The sequence below is a fragment of the Trichoderma aggressivum genome, assembly GCF_033847375.1.
Source record: "Trichoderma aggressivum f. europaeum strain CBS 100526 chromosome Unknown scaffold_017, whole genome shotgun sequence".
Taxonomy (NCBI): Eukaryota; Fungi; Ascomycota; class Sordariomycetes; order Hypocreales; family Hypocreaceae; genus Trichoderma; species Trichoderma aggressivum.
The window spans coordinates 95,938-116,719 of NW_026946383.1; the positions used below are offsets into that span (position 1 = coordinate 95,938).

The 20,782-nt window shown below is 48.0% G+C and overlaps 1 protein-coding gene across 1 annotated transcript in view; it reads right to left on the reverse strand.

The window, feature by feature from the left end:
• Triagg1_5044 (uncharacterized protein) overlaps positions 1-19,938 on the reverse strand; it is a gene marked incomplete at both ends in the record, with an annotated part of 62,775 nt that extends 42,837 nt beyond the window's left edge. Inside the window, 4 exons of the mRNA XM_062899515.1 lie at positions 13-12,009; positions 12,076-19,073; positions 19,129-19,469; positions 19,541-19,938. Of these exons, the coding sequence (XP_062755869.1) occupies positions 13-12,009; positions 12,076-19,073; positions 19,129-19,469; positions 19,541-19,938 (19,734 nt within the window). The remainder of the gene's footprint in view (positions 1-12; positions 12,010-12,075; positions 19,074-19,128; positions 19,470-19,540) is intronic.
• Positions 19,939-20,782: the final 844 nt, after the last annotated feature.

Here is a 20,782-nt window from a genome sequence, read left to right on the forward strand (position 1 = left end):
TCGTACACGTACAGGTACAGTAGCGACCACTAATCCAGGCATTGTTTCAATTCCAGCAACGGCAGTATTGCGACCAGAAACGTTGACGCCAAAGGTCACATCATTGGTATCAGAGTATTTAGATAGAACAACTGCCCATGCGGCTCTCAAAATAGTTGCTTTGGTAATACCGGACGTACTTGAATGAGTAAAGTTGAGAGGCTTCTCAAGAACGCGAGTAACAGACTGGGCTGATGGAGACGACGAAAGTGGTGGGAATGAGGCGCGCTTTGCATCCTGAAGTTGGTCACGCCAATAATTGGAAGCAGCTTCTTCATCGATGTCCATAATATGCTTCACAAATTCAGCATAGGGTCGGAAAACGGGAGCTTCAACGCCGTGATAAATCGACTCCAGCGTTTTCATAAGTATAGACAGCGTCCAACCATCAAATATGACATGGTGAATGCTCCAAACGAAGTAGCTTTCTCCTGACGGTTCATAGACGATAGCGTAACGGAGCAAAGGATCACCGTATCCCATATTAAACGTTTGAGACAGGTACGCCTCCAAAGTCGTACTGGAAATCTCCCATTGAACTTCCTCATTTTTGATCACAACCTGTATACTCAAATCTCCCACAACCACGAGACGAGTTCTCAGATTGCCACAAAGTTCAATAGTACGCTCCCAGGCCGCTTTAAAGGTATTGATATCAACATTCTTGGCCAGTCGGTGAACCTGCTTTGCGACGTACGAGCCTGGCTGTCGAGCAGATATTGCCATAAGACCTTCCTGAAGCTTGGTTGATGGATAAGCGTCTTCTATCACGGTATCGCTCGGTAGATCATATTGTGCGTGTAGAATGGCTGTGACGGCCGCCTGATCTAGAGTATCACTAAGCAGACTAAATGGTGCGACCGTCACATTGGTCACATCCGATTTGAGTCGAGAAGATGCAATATCTGCCAATTTCCAAAGCCGTGAGTCATCAAAGATATCTTTGACTGAGAATGAGATGCCAGACTTTCCGGCAGCTGCTACCAGTTTAATAGCAGCAATCGAATCTCCACCAATGCGTAGGAAGCTGTCGTGGCGGCCGATTGAGTGAGGCGTAAGACCTAAAACCCTGGCCCAAATGTCTCGAAGACAGATTTCTATCTCAGTTGCGGCAGCCTCTTTCTGGTTATTCTCTAACGCATAAGAATGCAGCTGATCTTGGTTTAATGCAGAAGTAAGTCTGCGGAGTCGGCCCATGTCAAGTTTGCCAGATGTTAAGAAAGGCATCCGAGAGCATGGGATGAACAAAGTAGGCACCATATAACGGGGCAGCAAAACGCCAAGTTGGCTAGCCATAGCATCAAGATCTCTTTGGAGATCATTGGTGAGAGGCATAAATATCGCATCTGGATCGTCCAAATCCTTTTCGGAATATCCAAGGTATGCAACTAACATTGACCCTGCTTCAAATTTGTGAACATCCACGGCAACGTGAACCAGATTCTTCGAGAGATTGCGAATTTGATGCTCAACTTCTCCAAGTTCTACTCGAAGCCCTCGGATCTTGATTTGTGTATCCTTCCGTCCATGGTACTCAATGGTGCCGTCAGGGTTGTAACTACAATGATCACCAGTGAAGTAAACCCGATTCCACAGTTGTTGCGGCTGACGGGATGGAGCCCAGTTTGGAATTGATTCAAGGATGCTGGCCTGCGTTCTTTTAGGATCATCGAGATACTCACGTAATATAGTAGGGCCCTGTATGATAGCCTCTCCAATGGTGCCCACCGGAGCAAGCCGATGGGGATGCTTGGGATCAACAATCCAGATGAAAGAGGCAACAGGCTTGCCAATCGTGAGAGGGCTCTCGGCTGCCGACTTCCACTCATGTAAACTACTATAAACACAGGTTTCGGCCGGGCCCCATCCATTGAACAATTTAACCTTGCCAACCCACTTCTCTAATATCGTCTTATCGGAAGCTTCACCACAGAGGATGACCAATTCCAAATTTGGAACGTCAGTGGGTTCGATAGTCCGGATGAAAGAGGGTGTGAAGATTGCCCAGTTGATGTTCTTCTCACGTATAAACTTTGCAAGGCTATTCATGCGAATCTCATCGGACGGGATGACAAGACAGGCGCCGCGGATCAATGAACAACAGATCTCACCAACAGAAAGATCAAAAACATGAGCGCCAAACTGCAGCAACCTGACGCCGCTGTGAAGGCCAATACGAGCAGTAATAGCGGTTTGGCTGGTACAGAGGGCTCCGTGCTCCATCACTAGTCCTTTCGGTGTTCCAGTACTGCCAGAAGTGAACAGGACATACGCGGTGTTGCGGGGAGAAACCGTTATGTCCGGAGCCTGAGTACTGGGCTCTGTATCTATGAGAGCATCGTCCAAGGCCTGACCGATTTCAAGAACAGTGTTCGATAACTCATTACCCAGCTTGAGGTGCAAGGACGAAGCAAGGAGCAGATTTGCTTTAGTCTGTCTTGCCACCTGTTGTAATCTCTGCGTAGGATGCGAGGGATCAAGTGGGACCCAAGCGGCACCAGCCTTATTGACTGCAAGAACTGAGACAACATACCATAAAGACTTTTCGAAGCAGCAAAGGATAAAGTCATCGGTCTTTATATCGAAAGTCTTGATAAGGTAGTGAGCTAAACGATTAGCCATCTGGTCTAGTTGGGCGTATGTCAACACTCCATCCCATGCGTCGATAGCAATTGCGTCCGGAGTGGAAACCGCATTTCGTTCGATTAATTTATGGATACAGTCTTCGATGATCTCAGGGTTTTCCGTATTCCACGCAACGGCCTGCTGGATGTCTTGTGGGCCGGCCAAGGAGAGGTCTCCAAGCTTGGTGTGATCGGTATCAAAGAGCTGCTGAGCTATATGCTCGAATTGACCTGCTAGTCGACCAAGATCATGTTTGGATAATATAGTGCTATCGTAGGTAAATACCAAGTCGATCCGATCGCCAAATAGGTGGCCCTGGATGATTAATGGGTATGTGAAGTAATCCTGCAAAAGGCCTGCCTCGGCTTCATCGCTCTCTATGGCCGGAATAAGAATGTTGTCATTATCGCCATCTCCATTACCTAAGTCTAAATGAGATCTTGGCTGGATGACTAGAAGAGATGAGAAGTCGATAGCGTCTTTGACATCGGGGGAAATCTTTGCGATGTTTTGTAGGCCATATTGCTCATGTGGGATCATCTGTGTGGCTTGCGACTGAATACTCTCTAGGAATTCAAGCACTGTCTGCTCGTCATCTAGTTTTATGCGCACCGGAATAGTAGCAACAATAGGGCCAGGCATATTGAGGATGTTCGCAACTGATGCTTGACGACCAGACACTGAAGTGCCAAAACAGATATCATCAGTATCAGAGTAACGGGCAAGCATGATAGCCCAAGTGGCCCGCAGAATAGTCGCCACAGTGACTGATGACTGTGTAAGGCTGGGAATTTGAATAGATTTTGTCATCATGCTAGTGACCGCCTTGTGTTGCGCTTCAGATCTGGGGCGAGGCGGGTATGAGGCCTGTACTGCGCCATCTAGCTGCTGAGACCAGTATTTCTTGGTGGCCGGATCTTGGACCACATCAGTTGCATATTTGATGAAATTTGAATATGGTTTCAGTGAGCCATTGTTTGAACTCTGATAGCAGTTTTGGAGTGTCTCAAGTACAAGACGAATAGTCCATCCATCGTGAACAGCGTGATGTACAGTCCAAATAAAGTAGGTCCCATCTGCTCCTTGGAATATTGTATACCGAGACAAAGAGCAACCATATGTCATTTGCACGTTGCCAGCTTCGACCACAGCAACATCGATTTCAGAAGCGGCAGACATCTCGATCTTCGTATCTTCCTTGATTACGAGCTGAATACATTGGTCATCCAAGAGCACAATCCGTGTCCGTAGCGTAGGGCAGAGAGAAACGGTTTGACCCCAACTAGATTTAAACTTCGATATATCGGTATTATCCGCCAGTCGATAAACGTGCTTGGCAACATGAGAGCCAGGGGACTTGACAGACAAAGCCATGAGACCTTCTTGAAATTTTGTACAAGGATAAGCGTCTTCAATAATCGCTTCAGGCCCAAGATTGCATTCGTCTCTCGTGCTTTCACTAATTGAAAGACGGCCCTGCTCGTCGTCCAATAAGCTGAATGGCTCAATGGTGAGATCGTCAACAGAATTTAGTAAGCCGGCAATTTTTGCGACTGAAATCAGCCGAGGGTCGTTGAAGATATCCTTGACTGATAGAGAAATGCCCTCAGCACGAGAAGCACCAACAAGCTGAATTACCTTTATTGAGTCGCCACCAAGACCGAGGAAGCTGTCATCACGACTAATCGAATCCGGCGAGATATCAAGGACTTTAGACCAAATCTGCTGAAGCTTGCGTTCCATATCAGTTTCTGGAGCTCTCTTACTTCCACTTTGCAAAGAGTATCCTGACAGTTGTTCGCGCGTAAGGATAGTTGTTTGGCGACGTAATTCTTTGCGATCTAGTTTAGTGGAAGTAATTGACGGCATGAAGCTGCATGGGATGTAAAGAGCAGGAATCATATATCGTGGTAGTGTCACGCCAAGTTCACCGACCAAAGCACTCAGTCGGCTCTGGAGATTTTGGTCAATTGAGAAGAACGGGCTGCTGGTCTCACAGTTGACACCAGCAACACGAATCTCGTCGGTGAAGCAGATATAAGCCACGAGATTGGTACCACGCTCGTCATTATACACATCGACAGCAATCTGGCGGACGTCTCGTAATGTGGCTTGGATGTGGTATTCCACTTCACCCAGCTCGACACGAAGGCCTCGAATCTTGATTTGGGTATCCTTTCTGGAGAAAAATCGAAGGGTTCCATCCGGGTTATACGAACATAAATCACCAGATTTGTAAAAGCGGCCCCAATGTTGACAATCAGGCTGGGGTGCCCACCGAGGAGCCTCGATAGAGGAAGCTGCAGTACGCTCTGGATCGGCCAAATATTCGCGAAGCAGAATTGGGCCTTGAATAACGACCTCACCCAATGTGCCCACAGGTGCTAACTTATAGGGGTCTTCCGGGTCGACGATCCAGCAGAATCCTCCAACAGGTCTGCCTATAGTGAGAGGACTTTCATCAACTGACTTCCACTCATGCCAGGTGCTGGCAACACAGGTCTCAGCTGGCCCCCAACCACTAATAAGGCGTACTTTACCAAACCAAGTATTTAGGATTTCCTTGGGAATAGCTTCACCGCCAATGAGAAGTACTTCTAGGTTAGGAACATCCTTAGGCGCCAAGGTGCGGAGAAAGGAAGGTGTAAAAAATGCCCAATTAATTCGTTGGTTCCGTATATATTGAGTGATATTGTTCATTCGTATATCTTCGGATGGTATATAAATGCAGCCGCCGCTGATTAATGTTGGAATAGCTTCTCCAATTGACATGTCAAACACGAATGAGGCAAATTGGAGCATTCGAACGCTGGATGTAAGACCTATTCGTTTAGCGGAAGCTGTCTCTGAGGTACAGAGAGACCTATGCTCCATAACGACGCCTTTAGGTGTGCCGGTTGAACCAGACGTGAATAAAATATAAGCAGCGTTGTCAGGCGTTACAACAACATCTGGAGCTTCAGAATCAGCCGTCGTAGCCAGCTCCCAGTCTAAGTTTGGCGTAACTGATAGCACGTTCCCAACCAAAGCCGAGCAAAGATCATAGTTGCCTGGAGAAGTCAGAATTAGATTGGCTCTGGTTTGATCAACTATCTGACGGAGGCGTTGTTCTGGATGGGATGGATCAAGAGGCGCCCATGCTGCTCCTGCCTTGTTGATAGCTAGAATAGCAACAAAGTGCCAAATCGACTTCTCAAAGCACACATGAACAATTTCATCTGGCTGTATTCCATGAGATTTGATGATATAATTAGCCAGTCGGTTAGCAGCACAGTTAAGCTGGTTATATGTAAACTCAGCATCCCACGCAGAGATGGCGACAGCATCGGGCCGACGTTCGGCCTGGCGTTCAATAAGCTCATGCAGGCATGCATTAACAACTTCAGGGATCTCGCTGTTAAATGAGATAGACCGATCCAAGTCCCAAGAAGAGGAAATAGATATTGACCCAAGAGTATTCTCGCTAGTGGCAGCTGCAAGTTGACTCATAACATGGCCGAACTGTTGGGAAAGAGCCTCAAGCTGTCCTTCAGCGAGGATAATTGAGTCGTATATGAAAACAAGATCAATGCGGTCTTCATACAGATGAGCTTGAGCAATCAGGGGGTAGGAGAAGTAGTTTTGTAAGGACTCGGCCTTTTCCTTCAGTTCTCTATCTGCGCGTACTAAGACAGATTTGCTGCCGTTAGAGTCTGAAATATACTGCATTGGCTGGATTACTAACAAAGATGTAAAGTCGCACGCGTCTTTGGCATCTTCGCTAACCTTGGCAATATTCTGCAGACCAAATTGCTCGAAAGGAACCATTTCTAATGCTTGCTTTTGAACAGCTCGGAGGAAACCAAACGCTGTCTGTGCTCGGTCTACCCGAACCCTTATAGGGACAGTCGCAACAGCCGGACCGACCATATCCATCAGTTCAGGTACCGGGGCCTGACGACCGGAGGTAGATGTACCAAAAGTAACATCGTCAGTATCACTATACCGAGCGATGACTATGGCCCAAGCAGATCGCACAATAGTAGCGACGGTGATTTCTGATGAAGTGATAGTGGGTAATTTGATCAATCTTTTAAGAAGTTTTGTGGTGCTGGACTCATAAGCAACTCCACTGGCCGCCGGGAAATTAGCTTTGCGAGAGCCCTGCAATTGCTCTTTCCAGTATGAAGCGGCGGTTTCTGTATCAAGATCAAGAGTATACTTGATGAATCGGGCATATGTCGGAACCTCAAGTGACTCGATACCCTTGTAGGCCTTCTCAAGGATCCTCAAGACGTTTTGGGCAGACAAACCGTCAAAGATGGCATGGTGAATGCTCCACATGAAATACATGTTGCCATCTGTGTGCGCTGCAAGAGCATAACGGCAGAGCCGGGAACCGTAGCTCATTTCTATGCCATGATGCAGCTGGAGATAGGAGTAGAGGTCTTGAGATTCAAGAGAATCCCACTCAAAGTCGTCAGGAATGATTATCTGCGTACTAGAGCCCTCAGTAAGGATAATTCTGGTACGAAGATTGGTGCAGGCATCCACCGTGCGCCTCCAAGCCTCCTTGAAACGAGCGACGTCAACATGACTGGGGAGGCGATACAGGAATTTTGCGATATACGAGCCCGGCTGCTTAGCAGATAAAGCCATGAACCCTTCTTGCAGCTTTGTCGTAGGATACGCATCCTCAATTCCCTTAGTTTCATCGAGACAATAGTCTTTATAGACGCTAGGAGATTGGACCAAGTCTCGAGTACCATCGTCAAGGAGGGAAAAGGCAGGGATAGAGCCCAAAATGGCTTCATCCTGGCCGGCTGCGCTAGCTGTAGAGGCTATAGAAGACAATCGTGGGTCTTCAAATATAGCATCCACAGTGAGAGTAATGCCGAGCTCACGAGCCATAGAGACCAGACGGATAGCGGCAATCGAGTCACCACCAATACGGAGAAAACTATCATCTTTGCCAATAGTTTGAGCAGAAATGTTGAGAATCTCAGCCCACACATGTTGCAAGCGGATTTCCATGGCTGTGTCAGGAGCGCGCTTATTAGCATCAGTCAACGAATAAGCTTCTAATTCTTCTTGAGCCAGCGCAGCTGTATTCTTGCGGAGCTTAAGTCTGTCTAATTTCCCAGATGAGATAAGAGGCATATAGCCACATGGAATGAAGTAAGTTGGTACCATGTAGCGGGGAAGCAAGACATTCAGTTTATTGACGACAACGTTTAATTCGTTTTGGATACCTTCGGTCATGGAAAGGAATATATCAGCTCCTTCGGGGTCGGTGTCTGGTCCGGGTGTTTTCGTCTTGTTGCTAAAGCAGATGTAAGAAACAAGATTGGCACCAGTCTCTGTCCGAAGCACGTCAACAGCAATCTGTCGAATTACGTCAAACTTTCGAATATGATGCTCAATTTCTCCAAGTTCGACTCGGAGGCCGCGAATCTTGACCTGGGTATCTTTGCGACCAGAGTAATGGATAGTTCCATCAGGGTTATAGATGCCTAAATCCCCGGTTTTATAGAAACGGCCCCATATCCTATCATTTAAGCGAGGTGCCCAGTTAGGCAAAGAGGTGAGCGTTGATGCAAGAGTCTTGGCTGGATCAGCCAAGTATTCACGAAGAAGCGTAGGTCCTTGCATGACGATTTCTCCGATGCATCCAACCGGAGCTAGGCGCTGGGGATTCTCTGCGTCAACAATCCAGGCAAAACTACCAACAGAGCGCCCAATTGTCAATGGCGATTCATCTGCAGATTTCCATTCGTGAATTGCGCTTAGGACACAAGTTTCAGCAGGCCCCCAACCGTTTACAAGCCTAGTTTTGCCAAACCAGAGGTCAAATACATCCTGACTAACAGGCTCGCCAGCAAGGACAATGAGTTCGAGGCTCGGGACATCGGCAGGGCGGAGCGTACGAGCAAAGGATGGTGTTAAGAATGCCCAAGAAACTTCAGTATCCCCTATGAACTTGGCCAGGTTATTTAGACGATCATGGTCGGATGGAATGCAAACACATCCACCGTGCATAAGAGAAAGCATAATTTCTCCCACTGAAACGTCAAAAACGAAGGACGAGAATTGAAGCATTCTAACACTACTTTTGAGACTGAGCCTCTTTGCAATATCACGCTGGCTAGTACAGAGGGAGCCGTGTTCCATAATAATACCCTTAGGTACGCCGGTACTGCCAGATGTAAAGAGCAAATAGGCGACATCGCTAGAAGCAACTGCAACAGCAGGCTTAATATCGTTGATATCTTGATCACTATTTAGTTGTTCATCCAAGGCGGAAGACACTTCGATGACGGTGTCTAGTAGCTTGGAGCATAGAGGTTTGTGAATAGAAGATGCGAGTGCGATCTTAGCACCAGTTTGGCTGGCGACTTGTTGAAGGCGATGGAACGGATGTGCCGGATCCATTGGTACCCACGCAGCACCGGCTTTATTGATTGCGAGCACTGAAACCACGTACCAAAGAGACTTCTCAAAACACACGTGGACGATATCACCGACTGTGACGCCGTGACTCTTGACTAACAGATTGGCAAGCCTATTAGCAGCACGGTCAAGCTCACTATAAGTGAGAGTGCCATCCCAGGCGTGAACAGCGCGGGCTTGAGGAGTCAGCTCAGTCTGCCGCTCGATCATAAGATGAGCGCAGTCATCAACGATTTCGGGACCATCGCCGTTGGAAGCCTCAGCGAGATCAAGGTCCCAAGAGCTAGCCACGGATATATCACTCAGCCTGAAATCCTCAGCGCTCAGAAGCTGTTGCACAACACCATTAAACTGATGAGACAACGCCAGGAGTTGTGATTCAGGAAGAACGAATGAATCGTAGATCAAGACAAGTTTGACCTTGTCGTCGTAAATATGCCCCTGTAAGACAAGAGGATAAGAGAAATAGTTCTGCACTTGATCTTCTTGATCATCTTGCTCTAACACAGGCTCTAAAATGGTGTCGATATCCTCCCCAATCAGATGCTGCATTGGCTGTACTAGCATCAAGGAGGTGAAGTCACAAGCATCTTTAGCATCAGCTCCCAACCTTGAGATATTCTGTAAGCCATACTGTTCGAAAGCAATCATCTCAGAAGCTTGGCTTTGAATATCCTGAAGGAGTTTTGACACACGCTGTTCGTAATTGAGACGGACGCGGACGGGGACGGTAGCAACAGCTGGACCAGCCATTTCGGTCAGACCGGGGACCGCGACCTGCCTCCCAGAAACAGTAGAACCGAAAGTCACGTCGTCGGTATCACAATAGCGGGCAAGGATCAGTGCCCAAGCTGCCCGGAGAACCGTCGCTTTAGTGATGGCTGGGTTTGTAGAGGTAGGAAAGGGAATGAACTTTGACATCATGCGTGTTTTGTGCTTCGACTCGCCGGAAGTAGCACCAGCAGCTGGGAAGCTCGCCCGTTTTGCGTTCTCAAGCTGGCCTCTCCAGTAATCAGCGGCCGCCTCAGAGTCCAGCGTAAGGGTATAATTAATGAAACCGTTGTAGGGCGCAATAGCCGGCGAACTTCTACCCTCGTACTCTCGCCGTAAGGTCTCCAGAATAATCCTCAGCGACCAACCATCGTGAACCGAATGATGTATAGCCCACATGAAATAATTGCTCCCATTTTGGTCTTCAAGCATCATATAACGAGACAGAGGCGTACCATAGGTCATTCGGAACGATTGAGCGGATACGATAGCCGTGTGAATGTCATCAACCTTGGCAGTCTCCCAGGGAAGCTCTTCGTTGATTACAGCTTGGATGCAAGAGCCATTAATCATGACAAAACGAGTGCGGAGAGCTTCAATAGCAGATGAAGTGAATTCCCACGCTCGCTTGAACTCCTGGAGATCGACATGATTTGGAAGACGATAAGTGTACTTGGCGACGTATGATCCAGGCTGTTTCACAGACAAAGCCATGAGACCTTCTTGGAGTCTACTGCAAGGGTAAGCGTCCTCAATTTCCTGCATGTCGGAAAGTTTAAGCTCTTTCCGAAGGCCGTCAGAGACAACGAGTTCTTGGACATCTTCATCTAAAAGGCTGAATCGCTCAATCTCCTGAATATCAGCCGTCTCGTTCATCTCTTGAATTTTGCTGGCCACAGAAAGCAAGCGGGGGTCATCAAAGATATCCTTCACAGTCAGTAATAAACCGTCACCTCGCATAGCGTTTACCAAATGAATAGCTGTAACAGAATCACCGCCGAGGCTAAGGAAACTATCGTCGCGTCCAATTGATTCCATGGAAATGCTGAGAATTTCAGCCCAAATTTGTTGCAACTGGCTTTCCGTTGGAGTCTCGGGCGCTCTCTTTCTGCCACTATTGAGTGAATATTTTGATAATTCATCGACAGATAATATATCGGCATATCTTTTCAGCGCCTTGCGGTCAAGCTTGGCGGAGGTGCTGGATGGCATGTAGCTGCAAGGAACGAAAAAGGTTGGGACCATGTAAGACGGGAGAACAACTCTCAGTTCGCCAGATGCGGCAATGAGGCGAGTCTGAAGGTCTTCATCAATCGACATGAACGGGCCCTTGTCGTCAGCTTGAATACGAGCATCAGCTGTCTTGGTGTCTTCATTAAAGCAGAAGTAGGCAATAAGATTAGAGCCATTATCACCGCTAAGTACGTCGACTGCGACTTGACGAATTTCATCAATAGCTTGCTGCAGATAGTATTCAATTTCGCCTAATTCAACACGGAGACCACGAATCTTTATTTGTGTATCTTTGCGAGTCAAAAATTCAAGTGTGCCGTCTGGATTGTAATAACCTAAATCACCGGACTTGTAAAATCTGTTCCAATACTGGGACTCGCGGCGTGGAACCCACGCTGGTAGGTCATATACCATCGACGATCTGGTCTTCTCAGGGTCTGCAAGGTATTCACGCAACAGAGTCGGCCCTTGGATCATGATCTCACCGACGGTACCCGTAGGAGCCAACCTTTGAGGATTTTCTGGGTCTGCAATCCAGCAAAAGCAGCCAACAGGCCGACCGATAGTACGGGGGCTCTCGTTAATGGACCACCACTCATGAAGTGACGATAAAACGCAGGTCTCTGCAGGACCCCAGCCGCAGACGAATCTAAGCTTTCCAAACCAGCTGTCACAGACATCGCGACCGACAGCCTCGCCTGCTAAAACCATGAGCTCCAAGGAAGGGACCTCCTCTGGCTTCAGAGTACGAGCGAACGATGGCGTAAGGATTGTCGAGTTTATTTTGTTACTCTGGATGAAGTTTGATAGATCATTCAATCGTGTGTTTTCGTCCGGAATGTGTACAGAGCCGCCTGAGATCAATGTTGCCACGATTTCACCGACGGAAAGGTCGAAAACAAAGGCTGCAAACTGTAACATACGAACATTGGCAGTCATTTTAAGTCTGCGACTGATAGCAGTCTGCGAGGTGCATACTGCCCCATGCTCCATCACAAATCCCTTGGGGGTACCTGTAGAACCCGAGGTAAAGAGGACGTAGCAAATATTTCGAGGCGTCACTTTGATGGCAGGCCCGGTAGTACCGGCCACACCGCTCTCAGTAAGCTTCTGGTAGAAGAAAGGGCTAATCACAATAAGAGACAGTCCAAATGCGTTGCAAATATGGGCGTTAGATGGGGAACATAGTATAATTTTTGCTCGAGTCTGACTAACAATCTGGCGTAAACGTTGCTCAGGATAGGATGGGTCGAGGGGAACCCAACCGGCCCCAATTTTGTTGATTGCTAGGATTGAGACGATATACCAGGACGACTTTTCCAAACAAACAGGTATCAACTCATCAGGTTTAAAAGTAAAATTCGTGGCGAGGTAGTTGGACAATCGATTGACCGCTTCAAGTAGTTCAATATAGGTAAAACTTTGGTCCCAGCCTACAACAGCAGGAGAGTTTGGTCGTTCAACAGCCTGTTTGTCGACCAATTCGTGAAAGCAAGAATCAATAATTTCAGGAATGTCGTCATTTGCTTTTAGACTCTGCTCAAGGTCCCAAGGGCCAGCAACAGAGACATCACCGATGAGTTTGTTGCCAGGATTCAAAAGCTGCTGCACGACATGCTCGAAGTGATAAGAAACGGCTTCAACTTCAGCTTCAGACAAGATTTCTGGGTCATACAAAAATCTCTGGTTCACATTCTCCTCAGCCATGTAACTGAGCATAACCAACGGGTAATTGAAGTAGTTGTTCATGGACTCAATCATCAGATGATCTTCTTCGGCCTCTGCCTGCAGCAGACCATCCTTGCTATTGAATATGGTACTTTCTTGCTCTTTGGGCTGGATAACTAGTAGCGATGTAAAATCACAAGCCTCTCGAGCTTCAGGGCTGAGCTTGGAGATATTTTGCAGGCCATACTGTTCATACGGAACCATATCCAGGGCGTGAGCTTGGAGATCCTGTAGCATTTGGCTCACAGGCTTTGCAGTCTCCAGGTGAACTCGAATTGGAATGGTGGCAATAACAGCGCCAGGGGTTGACAAAAGTCCATCTAGTGCAGCCTGGCGACCAGAAACAGTGGCGCCATAGCATACATCACGAGCATCGCTATGACGACCGAGGACAATTGCCCAGGCAGCTCGAATAATAGTAGCCATGGTGATTGAAGCATCTTTTTGATCAGAAAATGATACTAAACGATCAAGAACACGAACCGCACCATCAGACTTATCGACAGCAAGGAGCTTTCCAGCGGCAGGGTAACTAGGTCGTTGAGCACCAGAAAGGTTCGATCGCCAGAAGCTGGCGGCCGCCTCGCTATCGATCTTGCTAAGATAGTTGATAAAGTTGGAATAAGGAGATATAGAGGCAACTTTTCGTCCGTAGTAAGTGTTGTAAATGCTGTCCAAGACGATACGCATGCTCCAACCATCATTAATAGCATGGTGAATGACCCAGACAAAGTAGGTATCATGCTCGTCCTCTACAATAGCAAATCGAGTTAAGCGAGTTCCATATCCTATATAAAATTCAGGAATCAAACGTTTGTAAGACTCAAGATTATGTCCGGCGGTATTCTCCCAGTCGTCGTCGCCTGTGATGACAGCTTGCACTACGCAGCCGTCCTCAAGCATAACTCGGGTTCTTAAGGTGGCGTTGCGATCCACAGCTGCTTTCCAAGCAGCCTTAAACTTGGCAATATCGATATTTTTGGGGATTCGGTGGTACCACTGGGATATGTAAGAGCCCGGTTGTTTTGCAGTGAGAGCCATAAGACCTTCTTGAAGCGGCGTGCAAGGATAAGCGTCCTCGACAGTTTGGTCTTTCCCAAGGCCATACTTGGTTCGGATAGCATCACTTTGCATAAGTTTGCTCAGATTGTCCGAGAGGAGGCTAAAAGGCTTGATATGAGAAGATTGACCTGTTTTGCCAAGAATAGTAGCTTTAGAAGCTACCTGGAAGAGACGAGGGTCATCAAAGACGTCCTTGACAGCAATGGAAATTCCAACATCTCGGGCAGCTGAGACAAAATAAATAGCGGCGATCGAGTCACCGCCCATTCTCAAGAAGCTATCGTCTCGACCAATAGAGTCGATGGACAGATTAAGCAGGTCAGCCCAGATTGCTTGGATACGAGTCTCCATCTCGGTTTCTGGCTTGCGCTTCTTACTATCCACAAGGGAGCATCTCGCGATTTCTTCCTTGCCAAGATTAGAAAACGCAAGTCGCAAAAGCTTCATATCCAACTTCGTCGAGGTGATGAAGGGCATATACTGGCAAGGGATAAACAGTGTCGGGATCATGTAGCGAGGAAGCGTCACACTGAGCTGACCAACTAGGGCGGTAAGTTGGCTTTGAAGCTCAGTGGTCATTGGGGCCATTACATCTTTCACGCTCGTCTCGGAGTTCTTGCCAGCAGTACGAGTTTCATCTGTGAAGCAGAAGTAGGACACAATAACTGCGCCACCATCTCCATTTACCACGTCAACAACCACTTGCTTAACGCCCTCCAAGGACTCACGGAAGTGATGCTCGATCTCTCCAAGCTCAACACGGAGCCCTCGAATCTTCACCTGGCTATCCTTGCGAGATCCAAACTCGATAGTACCGTCCGCGTTATAGCGACACAGATCGCCTGACTTATAAAATCGATCCCAGTGATTGGCAGTTCGATTTGGCACCCACTCAGGGAGGTTCCGGATTATTGAAGCCTCAGTTTTGGCGGAATCGGCCAGATACTCTCGAAGGATAGTCGGTCCCTGAATAACAACTTCGCCAAGGGTTCCGACGGGAGCCAATCGCCACGGGTTCTGCGGATTGACAATCCAACAGTGACCACCGACTGGTCGACCAATTGTTAATGGGGATTCGTCGAGGCTCTTCCACTCATGGAGGGTTGAGAACACGCAAGTCTCAGCAGGGCCCCAACCATTGATTAGCCGAACCTTCCCAAACCAAGCTTCAAAAACATCTCGTCCAACAGCCTCGCCAGCAAACAAGAGCAGTTCCAAACCAGGAATATCATCGGGCTTCAAGGTTCGTGTAAAGGACGGGGTTAGATATGCCCAGGTGATTTTCATCGTGTTAACGAAGTCAACCAAGCTACCCGTATTCATCCTTGTTTCCTCAGATGGAACATAGAGGCAGCCACCCGCAACCCAAGGACCCACAATCTCACCAATGGAGAGATCAAAAACGAAAGAAGCAAACTGAAGCATTCTGACGTTAGATGTCATCCCAAGGCGCTTAGCGATGGCAGTCTGCGAAGTGCAGACAGCTCCGTGTTGCATTACTAGACCCTTTGGCGTTCCGGTACTTCCAGATGTGAACAGAACATAGGCTGCATTGCGTGGAGACACATTGCTGATCGGTCCATATGAGCTCGCCTCCGTCTCAGCCAGCTTCTGATCCAAAGCATGTGACACCTCGACGACAGTAGCAACCAACTTAGAGCACATATCTGCATTGCTGGCAGAAGCCAAGGCCAGAGTCGCTTTCGTCTGAGAGACAACCTGTTGCTGTCTCTGAAGTGGGTGCGATGGATCAAGAGGAACCCATGCAGCCCCTGCTTTATTGACAGCAATAATAGACACGAAAAACCAGGCCGATTTCTCAAAGCAGACGTGTACGAGATCCTGATCCTTGACCCCACAAGATTTAACAAGATAATGCGCGAGGCGGTTGGCGGCGCTATTAAGTTGTAGGTACGTTAGCTCCAAGTCCCAGGCTTGAATAGCGGTAGCGTTTGGGCGATTTTCTGCTTGTCTCTCAATGAGATCATGAAGACACAAGTCGACAGTCATAGGACCCTCTCTATTGGCTTTAAGAGACTGCTCTAAATCCCATGAGCCGGAAACCGATAGAGTACTGAGAGGCATCTCAGTGGCTGTAAGCAGTTGCTGGATAATGTGCTCATAGTGGAAGCAGAGAGCGTCAAGCTGGCCCTCAGCGATGGCATCCGCATAATAAGTCAAATCTAGCTCAATGCTATCCTCGCCAATACGAGGCTGCAAAACGAGGGGATAGTTAAAGTAATTGCGCATAGCCTCTTCTGAGAGAGCTTTTTCAACGGGACCTTGTTGCAGGATAGCATCAGAGGCAGTATCAGCGATGGACGCAAGATAATTATTTGGCTGAATGACGATCAGGTTGGAGAAGTCGCAAGCTTCCTGGGCATCCTGGCCCAGTTTTGAGATGTTCTGAAGACCATACTGTTCATGAGCAACCATTTCTGCAGCCTGAGCCTGAACCTTTGCAAGAAAAGAGGCTATACTCATAGTGCGGTCAATTCTGATGCGAATGGGAACAGTGGCAATCATGGGTCCAGGTATCTCATTCAATCCGGGAACTGCTGCCTGACGGCCTGACAATGTGGTACCGAAGCACACATCATCAGAGCCACAGTAGCTGGCAAGGAGAAGAGCCCATGCTGCGCGAAGAATTGTGGCGGTAGTTATAGAAGAGTCCTTTGTGTTGCGGAAAGGTATCGTCTTCTTCATGACCTTGTCCTCAGAAGTAGCAGAAAGCCTCGCAACAGGGAAATGAGCTCGCTGAGCACCATCAAGCTCCTTTTGCCAGTATTTGCCAGAGGCAGCAGAATCAAGTGATTCAACATATCGAATGAAGCTGGAATATGGCCGTAGGGCCTTTGTGTCATTGCCATGGTAAGCATGATAGAGAGCATCAAGAACGATTCGCATGGTAAGACCGTCAAATACCGCGTGGTGAATTAACCACACGAAATAGACACTACCATTGCTATCTCGAAACAAAGCATGCCTACTCAAACGCTCACCATAGCTCATACTAATACTTCGCGTTCGTCTGAGGAAAGTGTGAATATCCAAACCAGATGGGAGATGCTCCCAAGCAGTATCCTCAATCATCACAGCTTGGAGGGCTCGACCACCAAGAATAACCACTCGTGAACGCAAGCTGCCGCATTGGTTAATGGTACCCTCCCAAGAGGCCATAAATCGATCCATGTCGACGTCAGGATTAAGCTTATACACAACTCTGTGAATATAAGAACCTGGCTGCTTCATACCCAACGCCATGAAGCCTTCTTGGAGAGTCGTGCACGGATAGACATCCTCAATTACCTCGGTTGTAGTAAGCTTGCACTCTTTCCGAATTTGATCTTTGATATCATCAACATTCTCTTCGGTAATCAAGCTAAATGGTTCTACCTCGACCATCATTGCGCCATCTTCCTCGATAGTTGCCACAGCCGCCATTTGAGCAAGCTCGGCATTATCGGAAATAGCAGCCGGACTCAGACGAATACCATGATTGTAAGCAGCGGTTACAAGCTCAATAGTTGTCAAGGAGTCGCCACCAAGCAGGAAGAAGCTATGTTTCTTGCCGATATCTTGTCTGCGTATCCGAGTTACGTTTTGGAGGATATCAGCCCAGATGGCTCGAAGGACGATTTCCAGCTCGGTCGTCGGGACTTCGTCGTCTGCAAGCTCACTCTCCAAATAACTAGAGTCTGCAATAACGCGTGCCCGTTTCTCACGAGCAGATAGACTGGCGTCATCGGAGCCATCATGAGGGCCGACGTGGCTCCAGGGATACGGAGGCAATCCGGAAATTGCTTTACCATGGGCGAATAACGGGGCCAGCTCTATAACAGCGGATTCTTGCCATAGCCGTCCAACGGCAGAAAGGAAGCTCACTGCACCATCTGCGCCGCGTGTTTGGGACGAAACATAGTTGAACGGGACATTTGTAGCTGCACAAATCTGTGACAGAGGAACAGATAGGGCCGAGTGCGGGCCAATTTCCAGAAAGAGAGGTTCCTCAGCACACAAGCCGAGGAGGGTGGAAATGGCAGTGCTGAATCGAACTCGAGACACCAAGTTGGAGATCCAGTACGCGGCAGCAAAATCACTCTGCTCTTCAAGGACCTTCTCACTGACACTAGACACAAAGATGGCCTTCCTCCTGTTAGGTTCCGATGAAGCGATGTTCTCAGCCTTCAAAAGGCCAAGCAGATCGTCTGCAAGCGAATCCATATGAGGGGAATGATAAGCAGCATCAATGCGCAAAACGCGAGCAGTTACATCAGGCTTAGCCGCCTTGACCGATTTCAATACTCGCTCAACTGCTTCACGATCGCCAGAAATAGTGGTACTTGAAGGAGAGTTTTCGCAAGCAATCACCACGCTCTGTTCCAAAAACTCCGTCACTTCTTCCACGCCCAAGCTGACCACACCCATGCCACCATCTTTCTGGCTCTTGGTGGTGACATAACCATAGTAGTACGCGATGGTGATTGCGTCTTCCAAAGAGAGGAAGCCCGCAGCATAGGCCGCAGCGATTTCGCCACTAGAGTGGCCAACGACTACCTTGGGCGTAACACCAAGGCGTTCGAAGCGATTAACAATAGCGATTTGCAGCGCCGTGCTCAGAGGGTAAGAGAGTTGCGATGAGTTGATCCGGTTCTCTGGATCAGCAGCATCACGTAGGAGCTCATCTTTAATCGACCAGGTAGATGGAACCTTTAGTCCCTTCAAAACAGCATCCATCTTCTCAACATCATCTTTGAATTCTGGGTCAGCCTGGATAAGCTCTTTGCCCATTCCCGCCCATTGGGCACCCTGACCGCTGAAAATCATGGTGAGAGCTGGAGTTTGGGCAGAAGACTTGACATAGGTTGAGGTATTGGTGAAGGATGACTTTGAGAGAATGGTAAAAGCTCTGTATTGCAGAGCCTCACGCCGCAGGGCACGAGTGTAAGCAATGTCCGCTGCAGCATTTGGATGAGCCTGAGCATACAAACGGTGGTCCTCAATTTGTTTGGCCAAAGACGACGCGCTATGTGCAGAAAAAAGAGCAAGTTCCGGTCGAGTTTCAGATCTAAGTGAAGTAGGTTGAACATAGGGGTCAATAACAAATTGAGCGCTGTATCCCTCAGCGTCAGACGCACTGATGCTGATTCTCTCAGAACGACCAGAAGAGACGGGAGTAGAGGGAACTACTGCTCATGTTAACAACTCGTCTTGCGATTTATTTGAAAGCACAAAACTTACCAGAGGAAACACCTGGAGAAAATTTCTGGTTTTCCAGAATTACCACGCTCTTGACCAAGCTTGCAAGACCAGATGCGCCCTCATCAGGTGCATCGGATCCAGAGTTTTGGCCACTCGTGATGTTTCCTGCACCGGATTCTCGAATGACAGCACGAATTGGGTTACCATCACGGATGGCATCAGGCAACGTCTTGATATATACAGCCGACACTGCCTCACCCATTTCTGCCCCGTTCTCAAAACCCAGAACGACTGCAGATCTAGCATCGCCAGATCGCACAGCGCAGTAAGCTTTGTGTAAAGCCACAAGAGATGATAACGGGAACGACTTAACCACCATGCTGAATAACCATGTTAGTAAGAGAACACACAACTCTGGGGAGCAAAAGCAAAAGCAAAATGGGGAACAAACCTTGGTCCCTTCATACCATTTTTCGACAGTACTATCGATGCATCGTCTTCTCCAAGGATGCCAACGTAGCAGCCAACACAAGCATCTTCGCTCCGGTAGTTGACCTCACACGCATCCTCAAGGCACTCGCGGATAACCTCCAGAAGCTTTACTTGTTGTGGACTACAGGTCTTGGCCTCTTCGTCGGTCATGGAGAAAACCGAGGCATCAGCTGATCCCACATCTTGTTGATCGCTACCATCCAGCCGTGGCGGAACCTGAGAGTCACGACCGTTGACAATGGACTCCCACAATTGGTCAGCATCGCGAATGCCTCCAGGGAGCCGAATACCGACACCGCAGATGGCAATTGGGGTGTCAGATTGGTCCCCGTTATCGTTATCAACTTTCGACGCCATTTTTTTTTCTAACTTGCGTATAATTATCTCTTTTTTAGGTTTTTCTTTTTTTTCCGTTCTATATCGTTGTATATCGCCTCGTATGCCAGAATGCTATCGACACCGGTGGTCGATTTGTCGGTCGGAACGCTCTTATGAAGAACGTCTATGTTTTTTTGGGTATGGACAATAAGTATTGTAAAAATCGAAGAAGTAGAGGCCCAGAAGGGAATAAGATCCTTCTGGACATGTATATCAGTTCTAGAAAAGGAATTCAAATAGACAATAACGTCTATATCGAGATGAGACGAGGTGCTTCAAAGCAGCACGTCTGTGTACTCGTTGTGGAAACGAGAATCTCAATATGGAGGGTCTGGGTTGAAGACGCAGCGGCTCAATGTAGCTATTATCAGGTCAGTATGCAGTCCCTGTGTATTAGAGTAGATCTCAGATATTATTAAGATGGTACCCTAGCATTCGTTTCTTATTACTAGGATGATGAAATGCATGGGGTATCCATAGCGGCTACGCTGCTACTCCGACTGACAATGTGCGACCCAGCCATCAGTTCCTCCCGACTATCAATAATACATAATGGTACTTCTAGTATTACAGTTGCGGCAAATGGGCAATGCTTGGCGCGTCCAGGCGCCGGTCTGCCATTTGTGTGAGTCATTCAGGTTCAGTCAGAAGGAGAGCTGGGGTCATCAAGCTGCAGGGGAACACATAGATCCCGAGGCGGATACTAATCGGCCGTAGCATCAAATGGTAGTCTTAGACAGTGCTGTGGGCAGGAGTACGCGAGAAAGTGTGCTCGTAGTCAAGATCTGCTATGTACCACTTCCAAGGACAAGTAAGATCTGGG